General features: G+C 35.4%; 3 protein-coding genes across 3 annotated transcripts; all 3 read right to left on the bottom strand.

Moving 5' to 3' along the window:
- Window positions 1-1,248: 1,248 nt before the first annotated feature.
- LOC111188475 (apolipoprotein L3-like) lies at window positions 1,249-6,480 on the bottom strand. Its single transcript, XM_049472137.1, has 2 exons — window positions 4,450-6,480; window positions 1,249-2,711 (listed from the first exon to the last, which is right to left on the bottom strand). The coding sequence occupies exons 1-2, from the start codon at window positions 4,643-4,645 to the stop codon at window positions 1,912-1,914; spliced, it is 996 nt and encodes a 331-aa protein (XP_049328094.1). The 5' UTR covers window positions 4,646-6,480; the 3' UTR covers window positions 1,249-1,911.
- A 57-nt stretch (window positions 6,481-6,537) lies between these two features.
- Window positions 6,538-9,321, bottom strand: LOC111195147 (apolipoprotein L3-like). The gene is made up of 3 exons (XM_049472138.1): window positions 9,234-9,321; window positions 8,084-8,158; window positions 6,538-7,994 (listed from the first exon to the last, which is right to left on the bottom strand). The coding sequence occupies exons 1-3, from the start codon at window positions 9,253-9,255 to the stop codon at window positions 7,114-7,116; spliced, it is 978 nt and encodes a 325-aa protein (XP_049328095.1). The 5' UTR covers window positions 9,256-9,321; the 3' UTR covers window positions 6,538-7,113.
- A 9,787-nt stretch (window positions 9,322-19,108) lies between these two features.
- Window positions 19,109-19,876, bottom strand: LOC125787746 (apolipoprotein L6-like). Its single transcript, XM_049472403.1, has one exon. It carries the CDS (start codon window positions 19,874-19,876, stop codon window positions 19,109-19,111), a length of 768 nt encoding a protein of 255 aa, XP_049328360.1.
- Between the last annotated feature and the right edge of the window lie 3,711 nt (window positions 19,877-23,587).

Raw genomic sequence — 23,587 nt, 5'->3', positions numbered from 1 at the left:
TCTGTTAAAGATAAAACATAATATATAAAAAATAATAATTCAGAAATAATAAATCATGCTGGATTCCTATTTAGGATTTATGGGCATTAAGCCCAGTTTTTGTCTATATTTTCATTTCAATAGAAAAACTCTATTTAAAATACTGTCAAATCTTAAAATAAATCCAAGACTAGGCTTAATCCCTGAGGAGGTTTAGAGGTTTAGAACACATATTAAAATATAGATATAACCTACGGGGTTAAATGTCTGAATCTCCTCACTGTAACCTCTTTTAGTTTCTTTTTGTTTCCATGATTGTTTTTTTAGATGCTTGCTGAAGGATCATTGCTGTCATTGTTTATTCTCCTGGTCAGTATTTACATTAAAGTGCTCATATCCTGCTTCCTCACCACCTGACAATGTTTTATATAATCAGGCATTTAGTGTTTGACAAAAACATCAGGACACTTTCTAGTCATCGTTTCTTTTAAAATAAATGATATTAAATGAGTTTATTCTGCTTTTGTTGCAATAACTGTCTCTCTACTGTCCAGAGACGTCTTTCAAAAGTTTGTCATGTGCACAGTAAGAAACGATAAGAAAAGTTTCCTCATACAATGAAATTCTTTCTTTTGTTCCTCACTAAAGGCAAATGTAGCTTTTATCCCCCCTCCCAAGCGCAATGCGAGGAACGACTAATGACGGGGCCCTTTCAATGCGTCTGGGGGCCCCAAGCAAAATGGACCAAAGCCTACAGGACCCACAGCATAGACACACTGTTTATGTTCACCCACACATTTTTGCATTTTTAAATTTTACAGTATTTATCTTATCTAGAGTCACAAGGTTATTTCTATTATAGAGTTTGGCCACTGTAGTGCTAGGAGTCTTTCCTAAAGTTTTCTTATTGGTGTAGTACTCTTTCTGGTTTTATGTTGAGACTCTATGGGTTCTGCTAGCGTAGGATATGAAGTTAAACACAAAGATTACTTTAGTAGGGGATTTAAAAATAAATCAGATTTTTGCTGATCCAGCAAAAATGAGTGCAGTGTTGTTGTTGGTCTGTGTCGGGCAATAGGAGTGAGCTCTGTAATGTTCAGGGTTTAGCCTCAAAATATAAGGATAACTACTACTTTTTTTTTTTTTTTGATGCACGCCACTCGTAACGGGAGTGAGTGCAGTCAGAGACAACTGAGCATGTTCCTCGAGCAGAGCCCTCCCTCAGTTACTGGCAGTGTTTAAAAAAGGAAAGATCAGAACTAGAAAATGTTCAAGAAATGTCTTTATTACATCACTCAATTATAAGTAATTACGTTGGAACTTAACCAAGTAATTGGGCAAATAATTAATTTTAACTTTGTGTTTAATTCCACATAAAAAGCAAAAAGAAAATTATGAAGCTAAAATCATTTACACTGGTATAAAGCACTGCTAACAATAAAATGACTTAAGTCCAAAATAGATAATCAAGAGGAAGATGGATGATCACAAACCATCAAACCACCAAACTGAACTGCTTGAATTTTTGCACCAGGAGTAAAGCAGCATAAAGTTATCCAAAAGCAGTGTGTAAGACTGGTGGAGGAGAACATGATGCCAAGATGCATGAAATTAAAACTGTGATTAAAAACTACCAGGGTTATTCCACCAAATATTGATTTCTTGCCATTATTTCAGCCATTTCTATTCGCATTCCGCAAATAAATGCTCTAAATGACAATATTGTTTTTTTGGATTTGTAATTCGGGAGTAATGTTTATAGTCCGTAGTTTATAAAATAAAACAACAATGTTCATTTTACTCAAACATATAACTATAAATAGCAAAATCAGAAATACAGTATATATCGAATTCATCCTTCTTTTACGGTGTAAAGTAAAGCTGTGAAGCTTGTGTTAGCATATTGTGTTTTCTCATTAGCTCGTTAGCATGTTAGCTCGTTAGCATGCGTGGAGACGGGAGGCGCTGCAGCGTTTTGATGGCGCTCTTGATATCGCCCACTGCTTGCTTAAGAGTCTGTATGATTTCTTTCATCTTCTGGAGGAATTGAACCGTATTGGACTTGATTTGGCTGCTGCTGGGCGGATTCTCCAGTTCCTCCAGTTCTCTGTAATCGCTGACGATGAAGAAGATATCCAGCACGACGAAGATGCTGGACACTACAGTCATGACCGTGGCTACGGATCTGAGAGTCCTGCCTACAAGCATTCCTGATTCGGCGATGGTTTCCATTATTTCCTTCATCATTATTCCCCGTAATCTGAGGTTGAATTGACCCTCGTTCTCTCGCGGCAGCTTCTTGAGTTTAATCTGGATGTCCTCCAGGCACTTGTTGATGGGCGAGAGTCTTTTGTTAAATATTTCCAGGGCTTTTTCGATGTCGTCGCGCGACACTTTCTTATGGATGGCGCTCAAGACGTTGCAGGCGGCTGATGCTGCACCGCCACCTACAGCAACTATAGCCCCTGCTTCCGCTACAACCAGAGACGCACCAAATGTGAACGGCACCAGGACGAATCCCACCGCTGCAGTGATTCCTCCGACTGCTGCGAACACGCCCCCCACCAGGCTTCCGGCGGTGAAACTCCTGTGGATGTCCTCCACAGCTTTGGTGATTTCCCTCAGCTTACAGATTTGCTCCTGGAGTTCAGGGATGTTGCTGTCGGCGAGAGCGACGAGGAGCACCACCTTTTTATAAAATTCTGCGTATTCTCTGGTGGATTTCTGAAAACCTGTGAGGAAGATACAGAATGTAATTACGTTGATCCTCTTTTTTCCTATTATCTTTGGGGTCAATTTGACTTTAACCCTTAACAATTTTTTTTTCCATCAAAAATCTCAATTTGTGTTCTCAGCTTAATTACTCAGAAATCCCTTTAAACATAAACATAATCCATATATGGTTAAAAAAGGGCGGAGCTTACTCTTTCTAAAAATAGTGAATAATGACATCCCAGTGCGGTAAAGCTAAATCTACAAGAAACCCATTGAGAAAAACACCTAAAAAAGTGAAAAATCTCCTTCCCCGACCAATATTATTTACCTTTAGTGCTTCAAACATATTTATATGATGTTTCAAACCGAATAATATCATTAAATAAAGACCCAAAAGTGTCCACAGAAAAAGTGTGAAACTACCTGCTTTACTCAAACTAAAGCTAGGTATGGTGTGCGCACTACTTTATATAGTTTTTAGTTATTTTGCACTTAACGATTTTATTTATCTAGACTTTTGCATATATATTGTTTTTTGTATATAGTGTCCTGATTTATACAAAATACTGAAAGGTATAGGCTGCTCTGAGTGTCTTTTAGTATCTGTCTGAGTTTTATTATTAAATTATTTATTAAATTATTGATTATCAAGAAAAATAACTCCACCTGATGCTGTTTCTCCATGTATTTTATCAAAGTGTAATTTTATTTACACTCTAGTCTAACCATTTTTGAAAAGATATTTTATAGGTGTGAATATATTTAAAGTCTATACATTCAAAAATAAGTAAAAAAAAAAAAAAAAAACAGGCGCTTGGTAAAATTTTGAGTAAAACATGATCAGTTGCAGGAAAATAGAACAATTCTGCTTCCTTTTACATTTTAAATGATGATATATTTGAGCAGCCGTATGTCTTCTGGAGTAAAAGAGATCAGGGCATGTGTCTGTCTGATATAATTACTGTGTTATAAGACCTGAAAGAGGAAATGAAAACAAAAAACAGGCTAGAGTTCAAAGGGTTAAGGTCTCTAAAAAGACAAAACATAACATTTACTACAGGTTTTACTCAAAATTGCTCATAAATAAATTAACAAAGATGAAAGCGAAGCATATTCTACCAAAAATCTATTATATAATAAGAACAATTGGTACTTTTGGTACGCAGTGTGGGCAGTGTGCCAAATACTGCTGGAAAATTAAATCCAGCATCTCCATAAAAGTTCTCATCAGCAGAGGGAAGCATGGAGTGCTGTAAAATTTTGTGGGAAAACAAAACTGCACTGAGTTTAGACTTAAGAAAACATAAGAAATATCAATATTTTACAATTTTACACACATTTGTGTGTGGTAATGTTGAGGTCACTCTGACATCATTCAGTTTTATAATCTTTCTATAAACCTCCCTTCACTTTAGGCCCTGACCTAACGACACAACACTTATATAATACTAAAACTTATATAATACTAATAAAACAAAACATTATAATAATGCCAGACCCACTTATAATTTATTATATACTGTATATATATATATATATATATATATATATATATATATATATATATATATACACACAGGCAAATAAACCTTGCTAACATATTTATTTAAATTAGTTTTTATAATATAATAATATTTTTAGAGGTGGTTTGATGGGATCATATTATTCCAGAGAAGAAGAAAAAAGAAAAGAAAATTGGTGTATTTTCAGGAAAAAATAACACTAAGTTTGTGTAAATCACATCAAAACCCTTACCGGAGTCGTGGAGGTCTTTTATTTTCATGAACGACATTTTGGCGAATCCGGTTCCTGCTTTCTTTCCTGTTAAGCTGAAAGATCTGGAGATAAATATATAAAAAAATTGAGATAAAAAATCATGTTCAAGAACAGTGGTCCTCAAAGAAAGATCTGGAAGGGATTTACCTACAGTATTCCTCCCTCTACATCCCATAATAACATTGAATATTTCAGTTTATAAAGTTTTCTCTTGGTAAAACATTGAGGGTAACCCTCATTTTCAATGCAAAGAGACTGAAAATGAATTTAAATCAAGTGTTTAATCAGGTTAAACTAAAATAAGGAGCTTAAATGGTAAAAGCATTCGATAAACAAATAAACAAAACAATTTTTAACTAAGAAGAACTAAAATTACTCAGAATAAAAGGATAAGTGGACAGGCTAAAATGTAAAGCAATAGAAGAAAGTATTAGAATAAATAATTAGAATAATAAAAGGTAGAAAAAATAGAAGGTGGTTAAAAACTAAGTTAAAAGTGATTTAGTGATTTAGTTTTGGAGTTTTAAAGTTTTAGACTCAGAGTTTTAGACTTAGAGTCTCTCAGAGTAAAACACCAAATCCACCGGAGATCCTATTTAAATCTGTAGTAGTCCAGGTCCAGAAAGTAAAAATCCACCCCAGGGATGAACAAAAACCTAGGCTGGAGTTTTACTTTTAACTCATAGACTAATTCTAACCATTTGTGTCTTAGCTCTGAATTACTGGGTAAAGTATATAAACACTGATGTGTTATTCGCACAAATAACACAGGAATGAACTGCATGCTGTTAGCTCCTAGTGCTGTTAGCTCCTCCTATCTGACGAGACGGCGTCGCTGATTGGCTTCAGCTCTGCTTGTGGGCGGTGCCGAGCCGAGGTGGGCGGGGCCATGAATATTAATTCATGGGTTGATGTAGAGACGGTGAATATGTTTTTCTGAATATTTTCTTACTTAATCAGATTTTCACCGGGATGATCCACTTTTTAACCACCTTCACCGTCTAAAAACCAGCTTTTACCCACAACATTTAACATATTAATCAATAAGTCAGGCTTACCTCACAGCTGCTCCTCTCAGATCTGAAGAAATGAGGAGCAGCTGCTTGGTTTTATAGAGTTTGTAGATTTACTTTCTGTTTTTCTTTCCCTCATATCATGTGCAGTGTGTCCTTTCTGGATAATGGAGCCCCAGTGGATAAAAATATCTGAAATTGAACACCCCGGTAGATCTGCAGCTCAGACTACGGGAAAAGACGTGCTCTACTACAGAAATAAACTTTACACAACTCCAGTAAAGTCACACGCTTTCCCATAAACCATTAACCTGCATACACTGAATTTACTTCTATAATTTGAGGTAATTCTGGTAAAAAAAGTACATTACATTAGAGGTAATTAGACTTAAACCTTTAACTTATTATGACTAAATTATAATGTAACTTAATTGACATTTTGCATTTTCCATTCTGTTTGAACTTTTTTCAATTGTGTGTAGTCACCCATCAGCATAGATGAATTGTTAAATATAGGAGTGGTGGAGTTCCTCACCTTCCTTTGTAGGAATTGAAATATGGTTGGAAATATTTGTGATGGGACAGAGTATACTCTATAGGTTATTAATATTAAAGAGTAAAAGAAAACCCTGATTTTAGCTGACCCCACCCTGAGCTCAAATTTAAAAAATGCAGGAGAGAGAGCTGATTGGGCTGAGCAGTGTGACTCTGATAGCAGTGAGACACAGATGTCTGGACGTCAGCTGGGGGGGGGCGGGATTATTGATTGACTGATCTGCATATTGTAATTTGCACATCATCCTCGCCTATAGTTAAACCTGAGAGGAGCTGCAGAGGCAGAAATTACTTCAATAAAAGTGTTTTTAAAGGTTAGGAAATGTTCATAAAAAAATTAAGCAGGACTGGTGTTTCATTATTTTCACAAAGTAAAACATTTCAGCTATTAATAGAAAGAATACAGAAAACAAGAATCATCTCCTGTTAGCACTGAAAGGACAAGGCACATCTAATTGTTTCCATATTACCAAGCATAAGTACAGGACTGAACAAAAAAAACAGGCAATGCTATTTTTATTAAAACAATGTTAATCACAGGAGTCATTTTAATCGTAGTTTTAATCATTACTGTGAATCACATGTATAATAATAAAAGAGTATACAGTATTAAACCGTATTAGGTTTTTGTTAACAGGAAACACTGACTCAACAGTTCAGCACTGTTTAGAATGTGCATCCAACCCACTTTTTGAAAAGTTAAAAATTTTAAGACAATATTTACATTTATTACAACAACAATCATTCAAACAATCCATGCTCAAGCATGAGTAGACTGATAAATCACTCCACTAATTGGTTATTTAGCATTAAGCTTAGAATTTGGTTATTTGGTATTAAGTATTAGTTGGATTTGTTATACCGACTTCAGTTAATTCCCAGACTGGCATATCTTTTATTAGATTAATTATTGATTTAAACAGTAATGTATTAATCAATGGATTTTTTTTAATTTGTAACATTTGTGCATATCAGCAAATGTTTGGCAACTTATTAAAGCAATGGCATGTAACTATTTAGCGTCCATCAGGTGTGAGTAGAGTATAAATGTGAGATATGGACAGGTCTCACCAGTTCAACTAGTAATCATCATCGACAAATCAGTGCACTCGCTCTCATAATAGGTCATGCCTTCGTGGCAAATGAGCATTTCAGATTCTGTGTGTATCTGTATTTTTCCCTTAACCTCCTTTAGCTCATCCAGAGCTTCCTGAAGGGCAGAGATGGTGTTTCTCATCTCAATAAGGAACTTAGCTGTAGCTGATTTCACCTTCTTCCCTTTCTTTGGATTGTTCATTTGATCGAGTTCTATGGCATCTTGGGCAATGAAGAAAATGTCAAGTACGACAAAGAGCCCTGAGAGAACTCCAGAGATTGCTCCAGCTACTCTAACGGTTCTAGATACTTGTGCTGCTACTTTACCAATGTCTGCAATTCTAGCCAATCGGATCCCTCCTGCTAAAAATCCTCCAACCCCTGCAGCTATTCCAGCTCCGGCCTTTGCAGCCTTTGAGCTTGAGGCTGAGAACTCTTCAATCTCGATTTCTATCTCTTTAAGACAGTCAATCATGGGGTTAAGTTTCTCCTGAACTTCCATAAGAATTTTTTCGATTTCCTCACGTGAGGTTTTCTGTTTAATCATGTTAGTGATGTTGGACGCAGCTCCAGTTACACCTCCAGCAGCTGCTACACCAATCCCCACCCCTGTTACTATCAGTGATGCTCCCAGAGTAAACGGAGCCAGGACGAGCCCCACGATGGAGGTGATTCCTCCAGCTGCTCCAATCACTGATCCTGAGATGCTCCCGATAGTGGCGCCCCGGTGAACTTCCTCCACACTGTCAGTGATTTCTCTCAGTTTATCGATAAGAACCTGGATCTGGCTGTAGTCACGGTTGAAAAGTGTGATAAATAGTTCTATCTTCTGCCTTATAAAAACAACAGACTGGACAGATTCTGTAGGAAAAAATGCTTGCATTAGTGTGTTGATATTGGTGGATGTGTCAAAAATGAGAAGAATCTGAAGAGGGAAAGATGTTACAAACTGTCATTTGAGTCAGAAGTCCATCTCCCTTCCTCTTCCATTTGGATCTCGAGCAGAGATGTTTCTTTGGTGTATGCTGTTTAGATAAGAGAGCTATATTAGCAGTTGGTAACTAAAAGTCTACTTAATGTGTTATGTGAGAGCTGAGTGAGGTGTTCCCTTTTCTAATTCAAATCTGGAAGATCTGAGATAGTTGCAATGGAATGAAAAATGCTTTGAATCACAAAATACAAATGCAGTGTTTCTGATTTTTACTTTAACTTTTATTTGACTGCTGACTGTATAAACATTTTTCATGTCCATTTAAGTGGTGCTAAATAAATCTCACATGACTGGGTATAAAAAGGGCATTTTAAAAGGCAAAGACTAAAACTGGATTTTTGAGCTGAACCAATGTATAATAGTTAAGTTTAGTCTGTTGCTGTTGGCAACAGCAACAACTAATTACTAATTATTTTGATTTCTCATTTTGAAGAAAGTAGTTGAGCTTTTCTGAGCTAGTCTGAAGAAAAAAAGAGTTCACCAAGAGTTCACCAAATTTTCACCATTATTAAAGTGATTGTTGGAAGTTGGGTGTGAACTAAACATAATAAATAATAATACTAGACTCCATTATTTTCCTATTTTAGCCAATTCATTTGTGTGGGTGACATGGTAGAGCAGAATTTCCTGTTATCCACATGTTTAAAAATACAGTATTTTTGAGACATGAAATCAGTTAAACAACCGGCTACACACTAAAACACAAATTCATCCAATTCAAGCAGTTCCATTGTTTGTCTGATGATAAACTTTCTCTGACTGTCTTTGTCTTTGTTTTGACTGCAGTTTCTGAAAGATAGAATTTTTCTGAAAGATTGGGTTTTAATGTGCTTTCATCAGTTTAGAATTTAGAAAAAATGCTAATCACTGTAAAACTGCAGCCTGGAGGGAAGATCAGTCTGACCAGCCTGATGCTAATCCACTAATAATCACATTTACTGCTTCACAATAACAGTTAAACAGGAACTGACCTAAGAATATTGACTAATATAAGAATACAAAATACAATGCAAAGTTTTTTATTCTACACAATGAGCAAACAACACAACATACATGAATCATGTATTAAACTGTTGTTATCTGAAAGGTTGTATAGCGTTAATACTCACTGTCCATGGTAGATGTCATCATGCAATAACAGATTCAGAAATATGTATGCAAAATAATTAAAAATGTTAACAAGACTTAATCCCTTTCTGTATTATTCCTAGCAGTCCGGTGACTTGCCCTGAATCTTCTTTTATATTACAATATGTGTCCCACCCACAGGTGGTGGAGGGAGTAGTTTACTGAGTGATATTCAAGCTCCAACAATCAGGTCAATGTGTTTTTAAACAAATGCATTTCCTTTCAGTTATCAAGCCTTTGAATTTGAAACATACATTGAATTTATCTGTTGATAAGCTTAATGTATTTGTTTGCAGATATCCAACATTCTTGGGTGATAAAAATAAAAGCTTTGCCAACTATAGTGCAAATATAATTTAATAATATATATTCATAGGCTGACTGAGCATGTGCCAGCTTTCCATGTCATTACATTGCATTGTTTAATTCATAAGGAGCATTTGCTGCACTTTTTTTAAAATAATTGTTTAAAAGCTCACCCTGGTAAAAAAAAAAAAAAAATATATATATATATATATATATATATATATATATAAATATACTTAATTGTAAAATATTTTGAGAAAAGTATGCTGTAAATATACTAACAGATATATTTTCTTACTTTAAAATACATTTAAAGTACATTAATATTATGTTTCATCAAATGTTTGAAAGTAAACTTTGATAATATATTTTTTAAAAAGTACAATATAGTATAATAATAATATTTGAAAAGAAAAATAGACTACTATGAAGTACACTTTTAGTTTAATGTAATTCAATAGACTTCTAAAATACTTATTTACAAATATACTTTTGTACATTTTTTGCAAAGTGTGTTAAAAACAGCTGTTACAGTAGTTCACTTAAAGTGCATTGTTTCACTTAACTTTTTAGAAAATATATTAAATTACTACATTGGTAAACTTTAAAGTAAATCTGTAACATTTGTAATAATAAGGTATTATTAGATTATGATTATATTATGATTAAATGTTTTTAGATTGTTTACCACCTATAGTTAGCAGAGGAAACAGAGGGTGTACTTATCAGCCTCCTTCAGTCTTTACTGATAGGCTATCGTGCTTGTTTGGATTGTAATTGTGAAAGAGAAACTAAAGCTGTGCATGATAACATTGTGAAAACAATTGTATTAATACAGTAATGTATTAAGCAGTGTCTTTATTAGTCAATGCTGCATTTTCATTACAATGATAAAAACATTAAAAAATCACAAACTGTTGGCTGCTTTGGGTACAGATATACATTTATGTTTTTTTCTAAAGGTCAAAGCTATATATATAAACAGAAGATTGAGAACCCATTTTTTATACTATGAATATAACTTCATTGGTTTTGCAGCATTTCTTTCTTTTGTGTACAATATTTCTTTTTAACTTTCATCCTCAAATTATACATCACTTATCTTGTTTTGTTTTGTTTTAAAACTATATACATAACCAGGGACTGCCAGGGAAATACAAATCAATACTAATAGATTTTACATCAGTACATATTCATATATAGATATAAATTACACAGAACTCTATATAAAGAGAGAGACAGGAAAACCATATATATGTCATCTGCTGGTGTTGATCCACTGTGTTTTATTATCAAGTCTAAAGTCAGTGCAGTTTTGTTTTCCCACAAAATCTTACAGAACTTCATATCTTACAGCTTCCCTCTGCTGAAAACAATTTCATTTTCCAGCAGGACTTGACACACTGCCCACACTGCCAAAAGTACCAATTGGTCTTATATAATATTCTAATGTTCTGAGACACAGATTTTTGGGTTTTTATTGGCTGTAAGCTTCATAATAATCATCAATAAAATAAATAAACACTTAAAATAGATCACTCTGTGTTTAATATCTATGAATATGAGTTTCACATTTTGAAATGAATTACTGAAATAAAGTAAATTTTCAAAGATATTCTAATTTTATGAGATAGCCCTGTAGAGGGGCACGACCTATCGAATATAGAGTTAGCTACTGCATTTGCATCAATGCAGCTGAAAATCAATAAAGTCCGCAAAAGATTTTGTAATTGAGGGGAAGAAATGTGGGTCACATTTGTTAGGGGCATAGACCGAAATAAAAGATAACTTCACATTATTCTTTTTTTTTTAGAGGAAGAATAGGCTTAAAGTTTTAAATATTTATTCTGGCACCGGGTGACATCAGAAGGCTTTAAGTGTGATTCTTGAAAGAGTATAATATCTGCCCTTTTACGATGAAGATAATCAAGACATTTAGCCCGTTTCACAGGTGAGTTTAGCCCATTAATGTTCCAAGATATCACATTAATAGCCATTTTCTTTGTATCGGAATCTGATGGCAATCTCTACAAACAACAAATTGGGTGACAACATACAACTTAAGAGCAATAACGACCTAATCAGAGAGGTAAAAGAACATAAAACATAAAATAGCATCCCTGGCAGTATGGAACAAACATTTAACAAGAACAAAAAACCTCGAACTAAGACGGTCTGCAGAGAGACACAGACTCTCTTACCCGTCTGGAAAGAAAAGTCCAACGAACCGAGTGCCGTTTGATTCTACGGCGTTTTACCTTTATGAACAAGAGAAGGAAAATGAGCAGAGCACTAAAATGATGCTGATATTAAAAATCCGACCTCGACCTGCCCCGTCCAGGTTATCACTCTGAGGCGTCACATAGTGTCCAACCCAGTCCAAAGTGCAAAAAAACAAACAAAAAAAACACCCGCATTATACCTAAGTGGTTAAACTTGAGGCAGTCTCCATCCTCGAGATACCTTCCAGTGACGCAACGAAGGTGTCCAGCTCTGTCGGTGTCTTGAACAGCAGCAGGTCTTGACCATGTCGCACTTATACAGTGGCAGGGTACAGCAGGAATGAGGATATTCCCAGCTGCGTGAGACGTTTTCTTCCATCTAACATGGATTTCCTTTTTTGCACAGTGCCCTTACTGTAGTCCAGAAAAAACTGCAGCACAGCCGAGCCCTCTCTGCGTGAAGGGGAGCCGCTTCCCGGGTTCCTCTCAGTATTGCCTGTCGGTCGCCGTACCGGAGCAGTTTAAAGATAAGGGTGCGAGGCCCGTTTCTAGGAGAGGATCCACCTGAGTAAATACAGTGAGCTCATTCAATTTCAATATCCTTGCCTCTTAGTGATGGGATCCATTTAGGTAGATGGTCTCGCAGGAATGAAATCGTATCACCACCTTCTTTTCCCTCGGGCAGACCTACTAATCTTAAATTGCTCTGCCTGGACTTGTCTGCTAGCCACGGCGTCCTTTTTCATTTCTCTGTCCACGATTTGTGCCTGGTGGCATCTGGTAGTACAGGATTTCACCTCCTTTTCCAGAGCGTCGAGTTGGAGTTGGAGATGACCTGAATTTCCTCACGAATGATCGCCGTCATGCTGCCTTTAATCTCACTTAGTTGTTTCTGGAGCGTCTCCGAAATGGGGTCTCCCAGGTGGCCGTCGTCTTTTAGCTTCTTTTTCACTGGTGACTCTGGCAAACCTTGCTTTGAAGCCATGCCTAAATACTTAAAGCTTTGCAGGGTCTGACTCTTGCACGAAACAGGACTCGGTGGACCAAAAACTAAAGATATGGGCATTCGGTTTGAAGGAGCCATTAAGTTGAGCAGCCATCACGGTCAGCCGTGCATGCACACTCGGTTTTGCAGAATTTCTGAACTTGTGTTTGTTTTCTAATATATGAATTTGCTGTGCATTTGATAAATGCCCTAACTGGATTGGGGCCTTGTGGTGGTGGAAGGGCTTCTTTTTTTTCAAGGACTTTGTATTTCTGTTAGAGTCTTGCAGGGCAAACCTGCCTGTGGTGAAGATCTTGACACACAATCCAAACACACATCACAAAACATGCTAAAAAGAAGCACCTGAACATAAAATATGATAGTGAGCTCTTTTCCTTAGGAGCCAGGTCTCAACAGAGGGCAGCTGACATGGGCTCAGGGAGGGCCATTTTAAGGCATTAGAGGGCCCCAAGCAAAATGGACCCACCTCAAAACATGTAGGTCTAATTTTTCCTTCCTTTCACTTCCTTCCTGTTCTTTCTTTCTGTTCTTGCTTCCTGATGGATAACTCCATTGCTTCATGATTGCTAAAGGTTCATATTTTGCCTGCTGCAGGAATGACGAACCTGACTGGCAGGTTACTGTCGGTAACTAGTGGGAAGCTCCCCTTTGTGGGAGATTTTGATAAGTGTAATATTTTTTCTGCATTGTCCATTACAGAATGTAACCCCTTAACAGACCAGGATTTTTGTCAATGTTCTGCCTGACATTACTAAATCCTAAGGATTTCTATTTTAAAAATTATCATGTTTGATAAGGAGCATTACTTAAAATTATGGAAAGTATGGAAGAACAGTCAAGTAAATCTGCAACTATTAAAATATAACAATCAAAAATCATAAAATTGGATCTTTGGATAAAAAAAATTAAATTAATATTTTCCTGAATACAAATCACAGTTCATCTCCTCCAAACCTTTAGTTTCATTATGTTTGTCTAGTTTTTATGTCTTTTTTTCAAACCTGCAGAATTTGAGTTGATTCCTGATTGATTTCTGTGACTGATCTTTTTAATTATTAATAATTATTAAGTGGAGTAGAGAGAAAAAAAGTCAGCTTCTCCAAGTGTACTGTAGGAGATTTTACACCCTCCAATTTACAAAGTGTAAATAAGTTATTTTACTGCAGAAAAATAGGTAGTTTGTACCAAACTACACCTGTAGCCTGTATACAGGTTAAGGCATATTAATAGGTTAAAGGGGCACTCGCACAGTTTGTCGTTGCATTCGATTCATACCCAGGAGTTATGGTAGCCCCAGGCCAATTCTAGGCCGAGGCAGTTCATTGGTTTGCTTGCCTTGTTGTAACGGGGCTAGGCTCAGGACAAGTGTTGTGGATCAATCATGTGGACTTACCACGCATAAGAAGAGACTAATGATGTAAACTGGCTTGCAGATGAAACTTAACCCTGATTTACCAGTAGATGTATGTCCTTACCCTTATTCTTAAGTGTAGGTACTGACTAAAAGAACAAGATCCTGGATAAAAATCACTGAAATTACTTTTCTCCAGTGGTAGCTGAACTCACTTGTTGTTTTGCCCTCTGATAGGTATACTATCCTGTCACCTCCTGTTGGAGCTGTACCAGGCATTACCAGAGAAAGGCCCAGGACCCACTGTGGGAATTATATCTATTGGTTGGCCTTATGAGCACTGATCGTGTGATAAATTAACTTGATATTGAATGATTTTGCTGCCTTAATATCGCCGTAGCTTTTATTCGGTCACACTGCATTGTTTTCTTTCTATACACACACACACACACTGCAGTTTTACTGCTGCTCTAGTCTTTAACACTGTTAATCAATCAATACATGGGCATCTGTAACTTCAGCGATGGCCCTTCGCTTGCAGCATGTTGGACAGTGTGTTCCGATTGAGAAAGTGTGGGCAGTCAGTTAGTTATTTACCTTATCTGATTTGTTTCTTCGGACTCAATGCCCCTAACCTATACTAATACATTTTTCCTGTCAACTTTGCCCAAATTGAATGAATATAGTCTTGTGTTGTAGTGTTGTGTTGCTCCATGTTGAACCTATAATCAATCTCAATTTAGTTTTTTAGGTCATTGTGGTTGCAATTCTCCCACAGAAAGGCATTAGGAGTAAATGTAATTTAATTGAGTAAATACCACTCCCGTTTCATAGAGCAAACACAAGTTATCAGTCCTTCAGGCCTTATTGGCCTAGATTTCAGGTTGGGTTTGTAAAAATGAAAGAGAAACTAAAGTTTCTACAATAACACCTTGTAAACCAATTCAAAGTAATTGAGATGTTTAATTTTGTACAAAAATGCGTTAAGATATTTGTTTATATAATTATGTTAAATATCTACCTCTTTTCTTCTCTACATACACCACTGCTGGCAGTTTATGAATTTTTGAATTTGCATTTTGTACATCAATGAAATTTACACAGACGAACATGGTTAGACATGTTATCTAACTTTCCTCAACCAACAAAATGTATTAAATGTATGAACTGTCTGAATGACTTTTTAAAATAAATCTGAAATATTTAATGGCGTTATAACGGTGTTTTTTGTCTTTTAAACATGTGAGGTGGTGGAAATAGCTTAAGGTTTTTAGTTTTATAATTTTTCAGATCCATAAAATCAAATCTATCTACCAAATGTTTCACCTGTTTTTGTATTTGTATTTTTGCATTTCGAATCAAATAGATTTGAATACTGAAAATTGTAAGTTGTTAAATAATAGTAAGTTGAATAATACATTTTATCAAGCATACAATTACATATACTTATCTTTATGTCAGCCTTTAAACTCCAAAGTTATTCCCAAAAATATCTTAATAAATCCATCAGTCCAGGGACCTGTTACCGAAATGAATCAGACGTGATTAGATGTTCCTTTGAAAACTTCTGACACTGAATTCTTCTCTTCTCCACCTGCACTATTTTGCAGCATATTGGGCACAGAGGGCTTTACATCAGGTGTGGTCAGTTTCCAGTTATGTTCTGAGGTCTTTGATAAAGGTTTGATGGCCCTTCTCTACTTCCTCAAGCTCTTGTCTATCAACGGTGATTTTTTTAACTGCAACTTATACCCCAATAGGCTTGACCTTGGACTTTTCGGCACTGATCCTAAAACCGTCTTTGTCTGCTTCTCAGTTTAAGCTTGTTGTTTGCTCTAAAGCTGCTCACTGTCCTCTGCAAGCAGGGCAATATTATCTATAAAGTCTGGATTGGATAGCCAGCTTGTCCATCCCAGTCAATGCCTGCGTATGTTCAGTCAGGGCTTTCCTCATGATGTAGTCGAGGGACACTTGGGAACAAAATGCAGCCTTGTCTTATGTTGGACTTAATAGCAATGAACTCAGTATGGTGGCCTGTTCCATAACGATTTGGAATTGGACAATGTTGAAGACCTTTTTGAGGTCAAGAAAGTTTATCGATAACAGACGCTTAAATAGTTTGATAATATTTATTATAGCAAAGGAAAGCACAAATACAATGCTAGTGCTTGTCCTTCAGTTTAAATACATATTTTAAATACGGTATATGTGTGTTTATTCATCCGTTGGAGAAATATATTCAGCTGTATATGCATAACATCTACAGTTTGAAAAGTTCTACTCCTCCCACTTTACTACACTGAAAACGTGGTAGGCTATAATATTTTCTGCAGTTTTGGAGACGTACAGCAATACAAGAATAAAATATATGAAATCAGAATTCATGCTGAATATAGTTTTGTGAAGTATTGTGTTCCTCTATGCTGCACCATGCTACTGAAGGAACAGCATCTTGCTCCACATTGTTCTTCCTACAGGTAAACCAACAAATAAAGCCATGTAACTTTCAGTACAACCTTTATTCTTTATTTAGATTCAAATATTCTAATATGACTAATCTCATCATAATTAATAATTACTATTTTTGGGAAGTAAATCCTTCTGCTTGAAGTTCTTCAGCTCTGTAGGTCATTTCTGGTTGATATTCTCCCACTGCAACCCAGAACGAGTAGATTAGAGTGTGAGTCTAGCTTTGAAAAGAAAGGTCACTGCATTTTTGAGTAAATGTGTTTTGAACACACTTCAGTCTCATTTGCTAGAGCAAACAGGCTGAGTTTATCAGTCCTTTAGTCCTCATTGTTAAGATAACCTTCTTTTTGGTTTTGTAAAATTGAAAGAGAAACTAAAGCAATGCACAGTAACACCTAGAAAACCATCAGATCAGAGGTGTTTAATTAAAGTCCACTGCAGAGGTCAGAAAACATCATGTCGAACTTGCATTATGATTCCATATCCTTTGTTCTGAAGCCATCTAGTAGTTACAGTATAACGACATTTTTATGATAGCGACGGTTTAGTTAACCCTTAGAACCCAATTGATGCAAATTGAGTCAAAATTTGTGCATTGTTTATACAGCCTAATTACTCAGAAATGAGGCAACCCAACAACATGGTTCATACACTGTGACAAACAGGGAACCCTACTGTTTCTAAAAATAGCCCTAATCTCGTACTGAACCGAAGTGTTTTTGAGAAATCTATTGTGAAATACACCAAAAGAATAGGCTTACCTTCATATTTCCCTATTTTCATGCATATTTTTTCATTATAACGCCATGTAATGTCTCAAAACACCATAAACCATGTGTATACTTTCACTTTGTGGTTTTTGGTAAATCTCATGATGCCATTGTTGGCGTTAATTCATCAAAATATCAAAATAATAATAATAATAATAATAATAATAAATAAAAAATGTTGAAGAAACTTTTTTTTTCACACAATAATATTTACTTTTGGTGCCTCTAAAATATTTATATAAGTTATGAAATGAAATAACATTTAAATAAACACAGTAGTGTTCTGAGAAACAGCTTAAATACTGCCAGCCCTCAAACAGAACTTAGATACAGTGGGAATATCAATAAAATTAAATCTGCCTGGTGCTGCTCATATATTCTGTCACAATAGTAAACCATTTAATGAACTATCATCAAAACCCTTACACTTTCAACTAATATACACCCTAATCTAAATATTACTGAATATAAAACTTGGGTGAATTAATTTAAAGTCTGTAGATCCAAAAATAAGTATGTGTAAATTAAGGGAGCAGAGTCTGGAGGAAGAGTGGAGAGACACACAGTCCAAACTGCTCGAGGTCTAGTGTGAAGTTTCCACCAATCAGTGATGGTTTGGAGAGACATGTCTGTCATCTGCTGGTGTTGATTCACTGTGTTTTATTATCAAGTCTAAAATCAGTGCAGTTTTGTTTTCCCACAAAATCTTACAGCATTCATGCTTCACTCTGCTGATAACAACTTTTATGGAGATGCAGATTTCATTTTCCAGCAGGACTTGGCACACTGCCCACACTGCCAAAAGTACCAAATGGCCTTAAATAATATAATATTCTAATTTGAGTGTTTTTTATTTAACCCTGCTTAAGATCACTGAATTGGTGGTCTCTGAAGACAGGTTTTGGCTCTTGCTCATGAATATTCATACATGCAAATATATCGCCTCTGATTGGCTAACAGCACTGCAGCAGACAATGCCTACCTGCCACCCTTCACTCAATTTTACAGCTCTAAAACTTAAAGGTCTAAATGTTTTTAGAGATTCAGCCTTAGTTATAAAGATACAGAGTGCTAGATAAAGTTAACCCTTAAACTTCACTTAACGCCAGACCCAAGCGCCCCCCACGGCCGAGAGCTGGTCTCCCCGCGGCAGCGTGAATAACCCCCGTGGTCGCTAAGACACAATCCCTGCAACAGTGCGAATAAACTAAGGCTAACGATACTAAACTCTTACCTCAGACTTGGCGCAAAATCCACCGGAGATCCTATTTAAACCTACAGGTATTTACACAAGATAGCTAACGCTGACTAGCCCTGGAAACAGAGCTGTGAGCGGTCCTGAGCCGAGGTGGGCGGGGCCATGTAGTCACGAGTTGATGTAGTCACCCTAATATCTCTCTGATCGACTCGTTTTTCTGTATATTTTCTTTTACTAGTTACTGCAGACAATGTGCAGCATCATAAACAACTCAGAGAGACCCACTGTACTTCACACAGAACAAGAAAAAAATGTAATTTAGTGGAAAGAGACCTTTAATTAATTATTGACAGTTAAATGGTTTATTTCACTTGCATTACATTTACGTTGCATTAATTCAAAGTTATTGAAACTTGGAAACAGTGAGATAATTAGGTTTAGCTTAATTCAATTACGTGCAAACAACTGAAGTAATTCAGTGTACAGTAGTGTTGTAGGATCTTCAGCATCTGTATGATTAGCTTCTTCTTCTTGTTAGCATCGTAGCCACTGAACCAGCAGCGCTTTAACCTCCTTCAGCTCCTCCAGAGCTTCTTCTAGAGCCGTGATGCTTCTCTTTATTTCATCAATAAACTGGAGTTTAGCTGAATTCACCACTTTTCCTTTCCTCCGTCTCTTTATCCTCCGAAGTTCTTTGGCGTCTTGAGCGATAAAGTAAACGTTAGCGACGCCAAAAAGATTTACCAGGACTTGTTTGATCACTGCGCCTTTTTTTACGGTTCTAGACACCTGTTCTGTAGCTGGTCTGATGTTAGCGGTGCTAGCTTGCTGTATTGTTTGTGTTATATCTAGTGTGGATATTCCGAGTGGTCCGGGGTTCCAATCCAGGTTATTCATCTCTGTCTCGATTTCTACCAGCTTCTCGATTATGGGGTTGAGTTGGTTCTGAATGGAGTCCAGAGTCTCTTCGATTTCTTTACGCAACGTTTTCTGCTTTATCCTGTCGGTGATGTTGGACGCAGCTCCAGTTATTCCACCCGCCGTTGCTACGCTAATACCTACTCGCGTAGCAACCAGCGACGCTCCCATAGTAACCGGAGCCAGAGCAACCCCCACGGCGGTGGTGATTCCACCAGCTGCTCTGATCGATCTCCCAGAGAGGCTTCCGATCGTGGCTTTCCGATGAACTTCCTCCATCCTGTCGGTTATTTCTCTCAGTGTATTGATTAGATCCTGAAGATTCTCAGCGTTACGATCAAAAGCTGAGATAAATCCTTCGCTTTTCTCCCGCAGAAGAACCATGTTCTCCTCAGTTACTGTTGGAAATAAATGAGATGAATAAGATAAGAAGTGTTAGTGCAGGTTTTAGTAGTGCTGTAGAACTCCATTAATTAATGTTCTTCTCTTATTCTCAAAAACAATTGGAATCAATCTTTGTTTCGGTCTCTGAAACTTATCCTGTACAACAGAGGGAACTCTTGCTCTTTTATCCTTTCCTGGGGCGGTCCTGATGAGGGTCAATTTCATCATCATAACATTTTTAATGGTCTTTTTTGCGACTGCATTTGAGGATACTTTCAAAGATCATGAAATTCTTCTTTTCAGATTGACGGATCTTCATTTTTTTATCTTTATTTAGTTGAGTAGTTGTTTCTTCTCATAATCTGGATTCGAACATTACTCAAATATTCACTATTCACTGTATACCTGTAACTCTACCTCTTCACTACTTTACTTTAACTGATGCTCTCAAACACTTTATTAAGAGACAAGAAATTCAAGTAATTAACTCTTGATGAGTTCAGCACAGCTGTTAACTGAAAGCCTGAATTCCAGGAGACTCTTCCTCATAAAACTGACTGAGAAAATCGAAAATATTAAACATATTCTGGTTTGTTAATTAACATTTTTTATAATCCACATTGTTGATTATGTTGATTAATAATTGCAACACTAATATATAGATAACATATAATATATATATATATATATATATATATATATATATATATATATATATATATATATATATATATATATATATATATATACTCACAGTGGTTCATGGTGGAATGGTGGATGAGGTTAAGCAGTCTGAGAATCTGAGAATGAGAAAGTCTCGCTCTTACAGCAGTCTGAGAATGTGATATAGATCTTTTACATTAGATTAGGTGTAAAAGCAGAACCTCTGGAATATAATCAAGAGAAAGATGGATGATCACAAACCATCAAACCACCAAACTGAACTGCTTGAATTTTTGCACCAGGAGTAAAGCAGCATAAAGTTATCCAAAAGCAGTGTGTAAGACTGGTGGAAGAGAACATGATGCCAAGATGCATGAAAAAAACTGTGATTAAAAACCAACCAGGATTATTCCACCAAATATTGATTATTGAATTCTTTAAGCTTTAGTATTGTTGTTTCTAAATTTTTATGAACTATGAACTAAAGTCTGAAAGCACTGCATATTTTTCAGTTGTTTATAGAATAAAATATCAATGTGCATTTTACTAAAATATACCTGCAGTACCACCACTGTCCCCCGGATGTCAGGCAATCTACAATTAGATTTTCCAAAAAAAAAAAAAAAAAAAAAGATTAATATGAAGTTACACTTCAGTTGTGTTCCAGTTATTCCACTAGATTTATAATTGAAATTCTTAACCATAGGGAGTAGAATTTTAGGTTTAATGAGAATTTTAAGTCTAAGTAATAAAACACAATGTAAACATGATACAAACCTGCTGAATGTTCAAAACATCAGATTTATTCAAACACAGTATTTATTTCATACAAAATATTTTTATCTACAGAATGTTACGGTAAATTTTGCATACAGGGAACAGTGTGATCAATAAAAAAATGCCACTTTAAAAGCTGAAAACATGGAAAGGATGAATGAATCAGTAAATGTACATTTTTACATTTATACAACTGCACCTCACACACACACACACATATATATATATATACATATAAAACTGCGGTGATATCCAGCACCACACAGAGTGCAATCAAACAAAACTACACTTCCATACTGCGACAAAACATACAAAATACTAAACACCTGTAGCTTCCGCCTGCAAAACCATCCATCTCATCTAAGATAAAGAATGAATTTAATCTGTAAAGGAAAAGTTTAAACAAACTTTATAAGAAACACATATGTTTTAAAACAATACCAGCCTTTACAGCTGCAATAAAATGCAGTTTGTTTGGGTTAAAACTGATCAGAAATGGCTTTTCAGTCACTTTAGTGTTTTTAGCTGCTCTAAAAGCGTTTTTTTTTTAAAACTGATTTAAAGTCTTTTTTACATGCTCTAAAGTGTTTTTTATCAGCTCTTAAGTAGTCATTTTTAGCTGGTTCAAAGTGTTTTTAACAGCTTTAAAGTATTTTAGCTCCTCTAAAGTGTTTTAGTTCCTATAAAGTGTGTTTTAGTTCTTCTAAAATAGTTTAGCTGCTCTAAAGTGTTTTGTAACAGATTTAAAGTATTTTAGCTGTTATAAAGTGGTTGTAGGCTGCTCTAAAGTATTTTTAGCAGCTCTACAATAGTTTTCAGCTGCTCTATAGTAGTTTTTAGCAGCTCTACAATAGTTTTTAGCTGTTCTAAAGTAGTTTTTAGCTACTCTTCGGCATATTTCGCTGCTCTAAAAAGGTTTTTAGCTGCTTTAACATGTTTTTTTAACAGCTTTGAATTATTTTAGCTGCTCTAAAGTGTTTTTAGCATCTCTACAGTTGTTTTTAGCAGTTCTACAGGAGTTTAATTGACAGTAGTTTCTGATTGGAGGAAATTAGCCTGAAGTTCACAGCCTAGACTATTTAATTACAGTTTAAGAGTAATTAATACTGCAGATAATATAAAAATAAAAGAGGAATTACTGGAGCTACAGTCAGTGTCATGCTGACTCTTCCTCTCCATATAAACTCTCTGATCTACAGTCAGATAAACAGGCTCCTCCACATACTTTCACTCCGCTGAGTTTAATACTGAGGAGGCGGAGCTTACCTGCCTCTTTCACACCTGTTTTCAGGTCAGTCTCATCTGCTGCGATACGATTGGTGGTAGGATTTTAGGAAGAACTGATTCTGGACCCACCGGTCAATCAGAACTGACTGGAATTAATAAAAGATTTAAAGCTTTTAATTTGAAATTTAAACCACACCCCCTTCTGGCTATGCTTATTAATATTGATTTATATTATCATTTTTTATTAATTACCTAATTATCTAGTATTTTTAACTTGATAATATTAACTTAATTTTATATTGTATTAATATTTCAGTCAGTTTAGTTAAATTAGATTTATTTTACTTTCTTTATTTGATCTTCCTTTGTTTTAAAATTAACGATTTTTTATTTATAAACTTATTTTAGTTTTATACTTTATATTCTTTTTCTAAATAAATATTAATAAGTTTATTTAATCACATAATCTGTTCATGATTTTCTTCATTTTCTTGATCATTTTCTATATATACTTATTACAACTAATTAATTTAATAATGAATTTATTTTTAGCATTTTGTTGGTTTGTTTAATTTTTTTATTTGACCTGTTTCTTTTTTAATTATTTTTTTATTATTATTATTTTTTTAATATAAATTTAATTTGATATTTTCTTTTCTATTTTTTCCTCCTTGTATTTTGTTTTATATTCATTATTTCTTTCCTCTCTAATATTTTAATCATTTTACATATCATACTTTTTATACATTTTTTATTTAAACATCTACTGTAATTTTTGTTATATATTAAATATTTTATTGTCTATTTTCAGTCTTTCATTTTTTGTTTAATGTAAATATTCGGCTACACTGAGAATGTATCAGTATATATAAATACATTTATTAGTATAAATAAATGTGTGAATGAAAGTTGACTGATTGATAATTAGCCAATCAGGATCCAGGGGGCGGGGTCAGTGTGTAAACAGGTGGTTTAGAAACTCTCATCAGGTATGCTGGCTGAGGGGAAAGGCTGGTTGTGATTGGCTGGTGGGCAGACAGGTTT

The sequence above is a fragment of the Astyanax mexicanus genome, chromosome 25 (genome assembly GCF_023375975.1).
Source record: "Astyanax mexicanus isolate ESR-SI-001 chromosome 25, AstMex3_surface, whole genome shotgun sequence".
Classification (NCBI taxonomy): Eukaryota; Metazoa; Chordata; class Actinopteri; order Characiformes; family Acestrorhamphidae; genus Astyanax; species Astyanax mexicanus.
The sequence above is the reverse complement of the archived record's forward strand: the minus strand, read 5'-3'. Positions and strand labels throughout refer to the sequence as shown.

What these genes read in the sequence shown, in the direction of transcription:
- LOC125787746 (XM_049472403.1), bottom strand. Translation starts at nt 19,876, where the DNA reads ATGGTTCTTCTGCGGGAGAAAAGCGAAGGATTTATCTCAGCTTTTGAT.
- LOC111188475 (XM_049472137.1), bottom strand. Translation starts at nt 4,645, where the DNA reads ATGGGATGTAGAGGGAGGAATACTGTAGGTAAATCCCTTCCAGATCTT. An exon ending in AAAAGACCTCCACGACTCCG is followed by an intron (nt 2,712 to 4,449) that starts GTAAGGGTTTTG and finishes TCTTCCTCACAG; the next exon opens with GTTTTCAGAAATCCACCAGA.
- LOC111195147 (XM_049472138.1), bottom strand. Translation starts at nt 9,255, where the DNA reads ATGATGACATCTACCATGGACA. An exon ending in GATGACATCTACCATGGACA is followed by an intron (nt 8,159 to 9,233) that starts GTGAGTATTAAC and finishes TTATCTAAACAG; the next exon opens with CATACACCAAAGAAACATCT. An exon ending in GACTTCTGACTCAAATGACA is followed by an intron (nt 7,995 to 8,083) that starts GTTTGTAACATC and finishes TTTTTCCTACAG; the next exon opens with AATCTGTCCAGTCTGTTGTT.